Source organism: Chelonia mydas, chromosome 1, assembly GCF_015237465.2.
Source record: "Chelonia mydas isolate rCheMyd1 chromosome 1, rCheMyd1.pri.v2, whole genome shotgun sequence".
NCBI classification, from domain to species: Eukaryota; Metazoa; Chordata; order Testudines; family Cheloniidae; genus Chelonia; species Chelonia mydas.
Window position 1 is genome coordinate 107,276,120 of NC_057849.1, and position 12,986 is coordinate 107,289,105.

The following is a 12,986-nucleotide window of genomic DNA, read 5'->3' on the forward strand; positions in this document are numbered from 1 at the left end:
GCGCTATGGTAATGCAAATAAATAATAATAGTAAATACATATTTTTGTTGTCAAATCTATGACTTTGATTAAAGCAGAAATAGAAGTAAAGTTTTATATGTAGGTTGGTTTTTTTTTTTTGAGTTTGCAGCTGCTTACTAAGCTTTATTTTTCTTGGCTTCAGATTAAACTCTGCAAATACTTCATATTTAATGGGAAACCTGGAAGAAATCAGTTCTTACCAGCAAATGCTTGTACAGTCATTAGAAGAATGCACCAAGTAAGTACTACACAAACAGGCTGCAGAATTAAAGTTGGGAAGTTCTTTCTTCTGCATATTCTGGGGAACACTGTTGTTTCTGGAAAATGAAACTTTCATTTTTCAGTGCTGTCATCTCAAGGGTTGGTTTATCTTCTTACTGCAATCTAGGCTTGAAAAACCCACTCAGCTCTTTGCTTAAGAAGCAGTGGCAGCAGCAGCAGGTTGGGAGTGGGGATGTTGCATTATGTCACTGCATGTATGATGAGGCAAAGCTGAGCAGATGGTACTACTGGTAGAGAAAGAGGCCTTTTGTTGTGAGAGAAGGGAACTCTCCCCGTCCACTGGAGAGAGTGAGAGAAAGATTGTTGGGATTGGAGAGAACGTGTAAGGTGAGGAAAATGGCAGGGAAATAATGTAAAAAAAGAAAAAGAGCATGTGTGAATCAAGAGATGGACTATGTGTGGGAAAGATTATGTTCATAGGTTTAAATCTTGAACTCTGCTAGTCATTTGTTTCACACATCGAGGGGGAGGGGCACAGAGGGAATTAGAAGGATCATCGGTCCCGGTAGCGTACTCTACAATTGGGCTGTGCCATGAGCAGAAAAGAGCTAGTGCTGCCAAACCTGCAGCCATGAGGGGGCGGATCAGGTTATCAAGACCTCCCCCAGCAGGATTAGGTTGAAATGTTAACGTGATGTTTACTGCTTATGCTCTTGTACTACATGGTACAGAATATGAGCTAATACTTTCTGAATGAAAGTTTTATGGTGACAAAAACCTAAGCACACTTAAGGAATTAAGAACCTCGTTTCTTTTAGCAATGGCCCTCTCTATAATTCCTTATCCTATTCCCCGCGTCTGGCTCCACGTCCAAATCTGGACAACTTGTACCAAGGAGAGAGGGTAAGGAAGAGTTTGGGACTACATGCAGGGTGACAGAGGAATTCTTGTAACAGTGCTCCCCCCACTGGTGCTTTGGGAGACAGGCATTTCACCCGGCCAAGTAGACTGAGTCCTTGGCTTGAATGGGTTAGGTAAATCTATAAAACCCTGAGAGAAACTATATCCTGCCTTCTTAAATGCCTCTTTACTTCATCACTTCACTTCTGTTACCGAGTTCTGTGGGTGCCAATATAACGGTTGCTGAATTTTGGAGGTCACTTAAGTGAAATGTTCCGCATGTACATATTGTAATTCTTCATGCATTTTGATGGTTAAGATATTCTACATATCTATACATATATATACATATATATAAGAGAGCAGAACACCTGTCTCATAGATTCATAGATACTAAGGTCAGAAGGGACCATTATGATCATCTAGTCTGACCTCCTGCACAACGCAGGCCACAGAATCTCACCCACCCACTCCTGCGAAAAACCTCACCTATGTCTGAACTATTGAAGTCCTCAAATCGTGGTTTAAAGACTTCAAGGAGCAGAGAATCCTCCAGCAAGTGACCCGTGCCCCAGGCTACAAAGGAAGGCGAAAAACCTCCAGGGCCTCTTCCAATCTGCCCTGGAGGAAAATTCCTTCCCGATCCCAAATATGGCGACCAGCTAAACCCTGAGCATATGGGCAAGATTCACCAGCCAGATACTACAGAAAATTCTTTCCTGGATAACTCAGATCTCACCGCATCTAACATCCCATCACAGGCCATTAGGCCTATTTACCATGAATATTTAAAGATCAATTAATTACCAAAATCATGTTATCCCATAATACCATCTCCTCCATAAACTTATCGAGTTTAATCTTAAAGCCAGATAGATCTTTTGCCCCCCCTGCTTCCCTTGGAAGGCTATTCCAAAACTTCACTGCTCTGATGGTTAGAAAGCTTCGTCTAATTTCAGGTCTAAACTTCCTGGTGGCCAGTTTATATCCATTTGTTCTTGTGTCCACATCGGTACTGAGCTTAAATAATTCCTCTCCCTCTCCAGTATTTATCCTTCTGATATATTTATAGAGAGCAATCATATCTCCCCTCAGCCTTCTTTTAGTGAGGCTAAACAAGCCAAGCGCCTTGAGTCTCCTTTCATAAGACAAGTTTTCTATTCCTCGGATCGTCCTAGTAGGCCTTCTCTGTACCTGTTCCAGTTTGAATTCATCCTTCTTAAACATGGGAGACCAGAACTGCACACAGTATTCCAGGTGAGGTCTCACCAGTGCCTTGTATAACGGTACTAAAACCTCCTTATCCCTACTGAAAATACCTCTCCTGATGCATCCCAAGACCGCATTAGCTTTTTTCACAGCCATATCACATTGGCGACTCATAGTCATCCTATGATCAATACTCCAGGGTCCTTCTCCTCCTCCGTTACTTCTAATTGATGCGTCCCCAGCTTATAACTAAAATTCTTGTTATTAATCCCTAAATGCATGACCTTACACTTCTCACTATTAAATTTCATCCTATTACTATTACTCCAGTTTACAAGGTCATCCAGATCCTCCTGTATGATATCCCGGTCCTTCTCTAAATTGGCAATACGTCCCAGCCTTGTATCATCCGCAAACTTTATTAGCACACTCCCACTTTTTGTGCCGAGGTCAGTAATAAAAAGATTAAATAAGATTGGTCCCAAAACTGATCCTTGAGGAACTCCACTGGTAACCTCCCTCCAGCCTGACAGTTCACCTTTCAGTAGGACCCGTTGTAGTCTCCCCTTTAACCAATTCCTTATCCACCTTTCAGTGTTCATATTGATCCCCATCTTTTCCAATTTAACTAATAATTCCCCATGTGGCACAGTATCAAACACCTTACTGAAATCTAGGTAAATTAGATCCACTGCATTTCCTTTGTCTAAAAAATCTGTTACTTTCTCAAAGAAGGAGATCAGGTTGGTTTGACATGATGTACCTTTTGGAAAACTATGTTGTATTTTGTCCCAATTAGCATTAACCTCAATGTCCTTAACTACTTTCTCCTTCAAAATTTTTTCCAAGACCTTGCATACTACAGATGTCAAACTAACAGGCCTGTAGTTACCCGGATCACTTTTTTTCCCTTTCTTAAAAATAGGAACTATGTCAGCAATTCTTCAATCATACAGTACAACTCCAGAGTTTACCGATTGATAAAAAAATTCTTGCTAATGGGCTTGCAATTTCCTGTGCCAATTCCTTTAATATTCTTGGATGAAGATTATCTGGGCCCCCCGATTTAGTCCCATTAAGCTGTTTGAGTTTTGCTTCTACCTCAGATATGGTAATATCTACCTCCATATCCTCATTCCCATTTGTCATGCTACCATTATCCCTAAGATCCTCTTTAGCCTTATTAAAGACTGAGGCAAAGTATTTGTTTAGATATTGGGCCATGCCTAGATTATCCTTAACCTCCACTCCATCCTCAGTGCTTAGTGGTCCCACTTCTTCTTTCTTTGTTTTCTTCTTATTTATATGGCTATAGAACCTTTTACTGTTGGTTTTCATTCCCTTTGCAAGGTCCAACTCCACATGGCTTTTGGCCTTTCTCACTTTATCCCTACATGTTCTGACCTTAATAAGGTAGCTTTCCTTGCTGATCCCTCCCTTCTTCCACTCCCTGTATGCTTTCTGCTTTTTCTTAATCACCTTTCTAGGATGCTTGCTCATCCAGCTTGGTCTACAACTCCTGCCTATGAATTTTTTCCCCTTTCTTGGGATGCAGGCTTCCGATAGCTTCTGTAGCTTTGATTTAAAGTAATCCCAGGCCTCCTCTACCTTTAGATCCATAAATTCTTCAGTCTAATCCACTTCCCTAACTAATTTCCTTAATTTTTGAAAGTCAGCCCTTTTGAAATCAAAAACCCTAGTTGCAGATTTATTTTTGTTAATCCTTCCGTTCAGTTTGAACTGAATTAGCTCATGATCACTTGAACCAAGATTATCCCCTACAACCATTTCTTCTATGAGGTCCTCAGTATTCACCAAAACCAAATCTAAAATGGCATCCCCTCTAGTTGGTTCAGCAACTACTTGATGTAGGAATCCATCAACTATCACATCTAGGAAAATCTGAGCCCTATTATTATTACTACCACTCGTCCTCCAGTCTGTATCTGGGAAGTTAAAGTCTCCCATGATCACGCAGTTTCCATTAGTATTTACTTTATTAAAAACATTAAAAAGGGCTCTATCCATATCCAAATTAAATCCCGGCGGTCTGTAGCACACCCCAAGCACTGTCCCAGGGGAGGCTTTAATAGTTTTCTTCCCCAATGTAATTTTTGCCCAGACGGACTCTGTCTTATCCATTTCATCGCTTCTTATTTCTTTACATTCTACCTCATCATTGATATACAATGCTACTCCACCACCTTTAACTTTATTTCAGCCTTTCCTAAACAGCACATACCCTGTAGTCCAGTCATGGACTACTATTCCACCATGTTTCTGTTATCCCTATAATATCTGGCTTCACTTCCTGCACCAGTAGCTCTAGTTCCTCCATTTTGTTACCTAGGCTCCTCGCACTGGTGTACAAACATCTTAATTTTTGCTGTTTGGCCTCGCTCACATTCTGTACCCTATTAGGCACGGTCATTCTACAGCCAGTATAACCTATTAGACTGGTATCCACACTGCCCTTCCTCCTTATATGCATTCTCCTACCCATGGCTGTAACCTTTCTTACTTTGTTTTCTTCCCTCTCAGTGCTAAAATCCGTCGTGGAGATTACCTGGACATCTCCCAACCATCTCCCCCAAATTTCTAGTTTAAAGCTCTCTTAATCAGTTGTGCCAGCCTCCATCCTAGAAGTCTATTTCTTTCCCTACTCAGATGAAGTCCATCCCGAGAGAACTGTCCTCTGTCCATGAATGCCTCCCAGTGGCCATACATCCCAAAGCCCTTCTTATAGCACCACTGCCTAAGCCATCTGTTGATAGTCAGAATCTTGTCACACCTTTGTTGCCCTTCTCTAGGAACAGGCAGAATACCACTAAAGATTACTTGAGCCTCGATTTCCTTAAGCGTCTTCCCCAGCCTAGCATAGTCTCCCTTAATACTCTCCAGCGAGAATCTATCCGTGTCATTTGTTCCCACATGAAGGATAATTAGGGGATTCTTTCCTGCTCCCTTTAGGATCCTTTTGAACCTCAGGTCTACATCCCCTATCTTAGCACCTGGAAGACAGCACCCCCTTCTATTCTCTGGATCAGCTCTGGTTACAGGCCTGTCTATTCTTCTCCTTTACCATATAATAATGCCAGTTTGTGTACCTCTGACATATAGATTAGTGTGATGATTTTCAGCATTTAAAATTACATGAAGACAATTATTTAGACTTTGCTACCTGATTTAAACTGTAGCAGATCACCTTCCTGTAATGTCCTTTATTTCCTGTTCTTGCTGCTTAAAATAATGCTACTGTGTAATATATTGAGAACATAACAGATGCTGGTAGGTGGGCAGAGGAAACAATGCCCCAGGACTACAGAAGATTGCAAATGTTCTATATTATATTCTCCTCATCAACACATTGGCAATACCAACTTGTATTTTCAATTTAATTTGCATCCTTGTGTACTGACTTGAGTTGCTGACTTCCTGCTGTTTCAATCCAATCCATCATAACTCCTGAAGTGTAGAAGAATGCCTGCCATGATGTCTTGATTTTTGTCAACTTGCCATGTTGTTTTGGCTGGCAAACCTGCTCTATAAACTGATAGCAGCTTCTAGGCTCAAAATAGGTTTACCATTTTATTTTTTGGCAGGGATCTTAAGGTTTCATCATTCAGGCACTTCATGTTGCAGTGTACAGTGAAAAGATGTGATGTACACAAATGACCAAATGCAGACACTCTGCCAGTAATTTTAAATAGTTTTTATGTTAGTATTGCCAGCCTAAATAATGTGACATATTGACATGCATGAGAATGGAAATAAATTGAATATCACTTCCTCTTTTCAAGTAGGTTCATTTTTCTGTCCTTTGAGTTGCTTGCAAAAGGTTCATTGGTTCGTATCTCAACAACAGAGATTTTCCAGTGCATTGTTAAGTGTCTTTTCAGGCATCTTGCTATCTAACTTGTTTAATCCTGCTACTGGTGTAAATTAGATTATTACAGAACACACACGCCTTAGCAGCTTGATAAAGTTGTGGTTTGTTGTAGGATTTTTTGGCATGGCAAAATCTCCAGTGTTTTGGAATCTAATCTTTGCGGGGTAGTTTGATTTTTTTCGTTTGCAGCATTCTGGAAGTTTCTCTTGTGTTCTATAGAAGGTTTGTCCTCCTTAAACTTGCCTCTGGACACTTATATTACAGCATAGACAATGTGGTGCCCCACAGACATTTCTCGTCTGGCTGCCTGGGCAGTTGCTGCCATCAGATAGATTCTTTTAGGGTTACAGTACTTCTCTCTTAGGTAAGTGACAGTAAAAGTGCAGTGTTTGAAAAGATCCTAACTAACCTACACTTCAGGATTCTTCCTAGTGCTAGATTTAAATTAAGTTAAACGATGCTGTCTCTACAGATTTTGCCCAGCCTGTTGTCTCATTTTGGTTTCACTGAATAATATCTAAGGGAAGCGGGAATATGATTATTGGGTGGAATTGAGTGAGGTCCACAAATTGTCTATGATATACCACGTGTGTGTGTGTAAGTGTAAGTGTGAGTGAGAGAGGAGTAGAAGGGCCAGTAAGGGTGATGGTTGAAGAAGGACGGCTTTAACTGAAACCTTCTCATAGTCACGAAGAAAACCTTGAAAATGTGAATTCAATTGTAAACAAATACAGTTCTTCCTGAGTTTGTAGGCAGCCTAAAACGATAGCTTGGAGAAGTGTGAAATGCCTCCTTCCATTCCTCACAATGAGTTATTACTTGTGAAACCTAAACATGACAATATAAACATCAACATCCAGTTAATGCAGTGGTCCCCAAACTTTTGAGGGTCGCTCCGCCCCTTACCTGCGTGGGGAGGGGGTTCTGGACAGGGGAAGGGGGCCGAGCCTGGGGCCGCAGCTGGGGGTGGGTCTGAGGCTGAGTGCAGTGGCGGGAGCAGAGCCACAGCCGGGCTGTGGTGGGGGCTGGCAGCCGGACCTGTGGCCAGGTGGGGTTTTGTTCCTGGCCCTGCCCCCAGCCTTGGTCCCAGGCCAGGAACGGAGCCGCAGCCAGCTCTGAGGCTGGGAACAGGGCCAGGAGCTGGAGACACAGCTACTGGCAGGACCAGAGCAGAACTAGGGGCAGAGCAGGTCCCATGGGAGCTGACCTAGACCCTGCCACGCCCTGCCAGATGTTCCTCTGCGTCCCCTAGGGCGGCGCGGCCCAAAGTTTGGGGACCTCTGAGTTAATGTGTTTATTCCACTATCCCAAACTGCATCCTCGAGTGCCAACAGCCTTACTCAATTGCCAAAACCTCCAGCTTTCCTCTGACATCTTGTACATGTGATGTTTTGAAAACTGGAAGTGTGGGGACAGCATAAATTAAATAACAATGGGTCTGCAGTACTAGTTGTATTTATTGTTATATTTAATTCTATAAAAAACTAAATTTTAAAAAAATGTGTCTGAAGCTACCACATTTCTAAGATCTTCACCGGAGTATTGCGGTATCCAGAGTCCTTGCAGCAGAATTTAGGTCCAGTATTCTGCAAAATACATAGGTCCTTCAATATAGGATTTAGTGGCATATAATACTAATATTACTGTCTGTTCTGGCTGCCAGTCTAGTCTTAGATATAGCTCATGGTCCTGGCCGTCCAGACTCATGAAAAGATTGTGACTGAGCTACTGCATATCCCACTTTTAGTCACTATTTTCGAAAAATCAAGGAATAGTGCTCCATTTTAACCCTAAGTAATATCATTGAGGCTAGTCCTCATATATCTCATAATGAGTAACTGTAATCTACAGATACACTCCTATGTAGTCATAGGTCAGCTGGTATAGTAAATGTGCAACAACGCAGGTTGTGTATTAGACCTTATAATTTCATATACAGAGTAAATACACATTTTTTGTCCTCTCATAACTCAAACTGTCACACTACTGTACTTTAATTCAAAATTTCTCTGAAAATAAAGTAGCTGTTGGTCTGAGACTTGATACTTCAAAAATTATATTATCTTGAAACTTCATAGAGCTAAAAAAAAAAAAACCAAAACCATAACACTTTCATTTATAATAGATATATTGACGGACTCTTAACTATAACTTCGCTAGCAGAGAAAAATTGTCATTTCTAAATCATTTGTGTGTATGTTATATACATACATCTGTTGAGTATTTTTAATTCCTGTAATTGCTTTTTAATTACAATACCAAAAATATGAGAATACTAATGGAATGTCAACTTGAGAATAAATTATATAAAATAACTATCATCTTTATTGGATTTGAACATGCTAATTGCTAATAGCTTCATGCGATGTGGTGACAGATATTAACCTTTGTTCTTCAACAGCTAAAGGAGATAAAAATGACATGCTCATTATAATAGTTAATGTATTCATTTTTCCTGCAAAATAATAGAAAAATATTAATGACTGATGCATGATCTAGAAAAGTCAAAGGAAATGGGTTACCAACTGTCTCACATTGTGTGTTGTATGTTAATTAGCTGATGTCGGCGGGGAATGTATAGACTAATATTACAATGCCTCTAAAAATGTACAGTAGAGAATAATTTCATGGTCTTTTGGTAAAAGTACAGAATGTCTGAGGGGAAGGTACAGGTAATTTGATGTCTCTGTGTGGAAAAATTATCAAAAATGTGTCAGGTAAACAGAAAACAATATTGAGAGAGACCGAGAAATCCTTTTTCAGCAGCAATTCAGGTGGTGAGGGGGTGGCCTGTTGCCAGCAAACATTGTTAGTGGCATGTCATTTTCCTGGTAAAGACCAAGCCTATGTGGCTATGAAATAATGTGAAAAAAATTATGCTGTAGTTATGATTATTTTTGTTGCTTCACTATATGTCCTTATACTGGGGTAGGAGTGTTGATTTTACTCATATTAACTGTATGACCCTCTTATTAAGAAAATCATCTTCAGTCAGAACTATGTTAACGTGAACAAGGAACCTTTTAGTTTTTACTTGCAGTGTCCACTTGGGAGAGTTACAGAGCTGTGCTTTGGTATTCACACCCCCTTAGTCCAAGTTGTGGGGCAGTGTAGACAATTCCGAAGGCTACTACTTCTGAACATATTCCCCTCATAATGTTCCAAACGTTCTGTTACCTATTTGCATCCTTCCTCCCACCCCACCAAGTTTATATATAATCGTTTTTATATTTTCTATTTAACTATCATACCTTAAATGGAGTGTTTTTACATTAGCACAAATCCACATAGGATGCTAACAGGGTGACATATGCTTGTACTCCCATGAGGATGTAGAACTGTGCTGTTGAGTCATCTTGGTATTAGGTGCTTCGAGATTTTTGTTGAGCGCTCTGAGGTTAGATCAGAAGCATAGGCGCTGACTCCGTGAATTCTGCGGGGCTGGAGCACTCACAGAAAAGAAAAAAAAAAGGGTGCTCAGCACCCACCAGCCACTCGCTGATCAGCTGTTCGGTGGCAGGTTGGAGGCGCTGGGGAGAGGGGGCAGGAAGAGGCGGAGCTAGGGTGGGGCCTTAGGGGAAGGGGTAGAGTGGGGCTGAGGCACCCACCCAGAAAAATGAAAGTCAGTGCCTGTGATCAGATATGTTCAATTAACTCCAGATTAGAAGTATTAGAGGGACCTTGGGTCCAGACAGAAAAAATGCTACGAGGAAATCCACAAGAACAGCTGTTATTTCTTCAGATGGTTGAGAGATGCACTCCTTTCCCCCAAAAACCAGCTGAGGAGGGCAGACAGGCCTCTCAGTTATTCTCCAGTGCCATTGTGACTGTTTGCGGTACTGTCTGTACCACTTCTAAACGGTGCATGACTTCATGAAATTGCATCATGAAATTACTGTCATGGAAAGCCTGTATGTTTGTGGGTCAGCCATGAATTAACATGGTTGTATCCTGCTTCTGCCTGGCCAGAGACGATAGTGGGGGATCAGCCCACGAGGATGGTCTGTTCAAAGTAAAACAGGTTGGGACAGTGGGTTGGCTCTAGCTGGGAAAAGACACTTCCTCCTCTTATCTGAAGAGAGGGTTATTTAGAAGCAATGGAAAGTTTCCAGGAGGCAGAATGAAAGAAACAGAAGTGTATTAAGGGACTCAGAGGAGGGAACTAGGGGAGAGAGCCATTTTGCAACAGATTAAGGTGAGGGAGGGGCAGGATGGGTGGGCAAGGGGGTAGAGGACCCTGGCTGTCTGCCTGGACCCGGATGGTTACACAAGGAAAGGGTGAACTAGCACATGAGGGACGTTTTATGAGTATGCTTTGTACTATCTTGTGCTTTACATGAGTAGGGATACAAAGAGAGTAAAGATGTTAAACTGGACAAAATGTTTGTTCTTTCTGCTTCACCAACTGCTGGGTACACCTGAGAGAGTTCAGCTGTAAACCAGAAGCTTGCCACCTTTGGGGTGCAGTTCTGGGAGAGGGGTGTGTTTAAATACCAGGGAGTCTGAAGCACAGGAGCCGACTTGCTGATTCTCCGTGGTGTGCTCCACCCCCACTCCATCCCCAGCCCTATCCCCACTCCACCCCTTCCCCCAAAGCCCCACCCTGCCTCTTCCCGCCCTGCTCCCTCCCCTGAGTGCGCCCCTCCATAGATGAATGGGGGAGCGATCTAAAGGGGAGGTCACATGACCGGTCATGTATCTGTCCCATCCCCTCCCCCCCGCCTCCCCCGGCAACCCCTGTGCACCCAGCTCAAGGCCACCGCGCTCTCTCCGCTGCACGTTACCTGTAGGGGGCGCTCTCCTCCCGCTGCGCCTCTCCCCACTGCGTGTTCCGCCGCCCTCCCTGGGGGGAGTCTGAGCGGGGAGCTGCCTGACTGGGGCAGTGGTTGGGCTCTGTCCAGGCTCCAGGAACTTGGAGATCCAGAGTGCCAGAGGCTTGGATTCCCATCACAGCAGTCCTGGTAGGCAGTGGTGCTGGAGTTAGTGCTGGGGTTGCTAAATTGTTTTTGTTGAAACTTTTCAGCCAAATTCACCCTCATGCAGAAACCAAACACGGGAAATTCCACCCTAAAAAGTAAATGATTGAAAAGGTTTATGAACAACTGACAAAGACCTTGTCTACAATAGAAAGTTGTACCACTTTACAACTTGTTGTTAAGTTAGTGTAAACACAGTTATATCTGTGTAAAGGTCCTTTAAACCAGTATAACTATTCCAGTCGGGGGAGAGGGGTAACTATGCCAGTGTAAGGCACCTTTATTCTGGTATAGCTACATCCATACTAGGGCTTGAACAAGTATAAATATATTGGCAAAAATATCACCCCCCTGACTGACGTTATCATACCAGTACAACTTTGATGTAAAGATCCTGTCGAAGACTACCTTTAATGATGAATAAGGCTGCGAGTCTTTCATGGAGGTCACGGATTGCAGCAGCGGCAGGGCCCCTGGCCACCCCCTGCCCAGAGCAGCAGCAGTCGTGGTGGGGCCCCAGGCCATTCCCCACCCAGCAGCAGTGGTGGGGCCCCGGGCCACCCCGCTACCCCAGCAGCTGGGGGCCTGGAGTGCCCCTCCCCCCAGGATCAGCAGCATCCCCGGAAGCCACACAGGCACACACCTTAAGATTTAATTAGGAGTATTTTTAGTAAAAGTCATGGACAGGTCACCAGCCCGTAACTTTTTGGTTATTGCCTGTGACCTGTCCATGACTTTTACTAAAAATATCCATGACTAAATTGTAGCCTTAATTATAAGTGTCACTGTACATTCTGCCTACAGTATGGTGACATAGCTTTGCATGGCAATATATGGAGATTACAGGGTAGAATCATTGGGAGAGGAAGATATTTGTAGTTACTGATTCTAGGATAGACTGATGGTTGTAGCATAATCTGAGGTCACCTTTCTCAAAGTGTAACATGTTCTTGCTGTTTAAGTCTTTTGTTTTGTCTTGATAGTGTTACTATAATTTAATCTTCCTTTATGTCACTTACTTTAGGTTGCCTGAAGCTCAGCAGAGGGTTGGAGGATGCTTTCTAAATTTAATGCCACAAATGAAAAACTTATACCTTGCATACTGTGCCAACCACCCGTCAGCAGTAAATGTTCTCACAGAACACAGGTATGTTTATTTTGAATTCAATTAAAACTCCTACAGAAAAAGTGATTAAAGTAAGAAGTATGTAATTTTAAAAAAAAGCTGATAAGTGCACTTACTTTAAATACCCTACAGCCTTTTTGGTGAGTGCTCATTGCATTGTAGCCTGTTTAACCAAACCAAAGCTATTCTGCACAACCAGGGCCATTGTATCACTCTCTGGAAAACTATTATTTGAGAAGATTTTTATAACATAAAGAATGCACATAAACTGTCAACATGTAAAGGAAACAGTAGTACATATTATCTTAGTTTTGAGAGCATCTGTGTGAAAATGTTGTTGATTTTGAAAGTTCTGGCATGACTGATTTTGGTTTCTGTAACTTTCTACTGTCTGCCATCTGTATCTTAACTGTTGAAGGGTTGTGGTGGAGATCTAACCTTCCAGCTTCTGGAAAGACCAAGTGCAGGGCTAGAGTCTAATCTCAGATGCATAAGCATAAATCATGACATGCCTTGAAAAAATTGATACCTTTCCACACACATGTGAAATGCTAATTTTTCAAGACAGTAAGAGGTGGTGTGCATTTCCACATACTGGAATTAGAACTTGGATCTTACATTTTGAGAGCAGTAAATTTGCATG

General features: G+C 42.2%; 1 protein-coding gene across 11 annotated transcripts in view; it reads left to right on the plus strand.

Annotated features, from left to right (window-relative positions):
• Positions 1 to 12,986, plus strand: part of ARHGEF7 (Rho guanine nucleotide exchange factor 7) — a 188,672-nt gene that overhangs the window by 112,745 nt on the left and 62,941 nt on the right. For all 11 annotated transcript variants that reach the window (XR_005225098.2, XM_037896966.2, XM_037896973.2 and 8 more), the window contains 2 exons: positions 164 to 259; positions 12,242 to 12,364. Coding sequence is in view for 10 of the 11 variants with exons in the window: in XM_037896966.2 (XP_037752894.1) it covers positions 164 to 259; positions 12,242 to 12,364 (219 nt within the window). In the remaining variant the exon portion in view is untranslated. The remainder of the gene's footprint in view (positions 1 to 163; positions 260 to 12,241; positions 12,365 to 12,986) is intronic.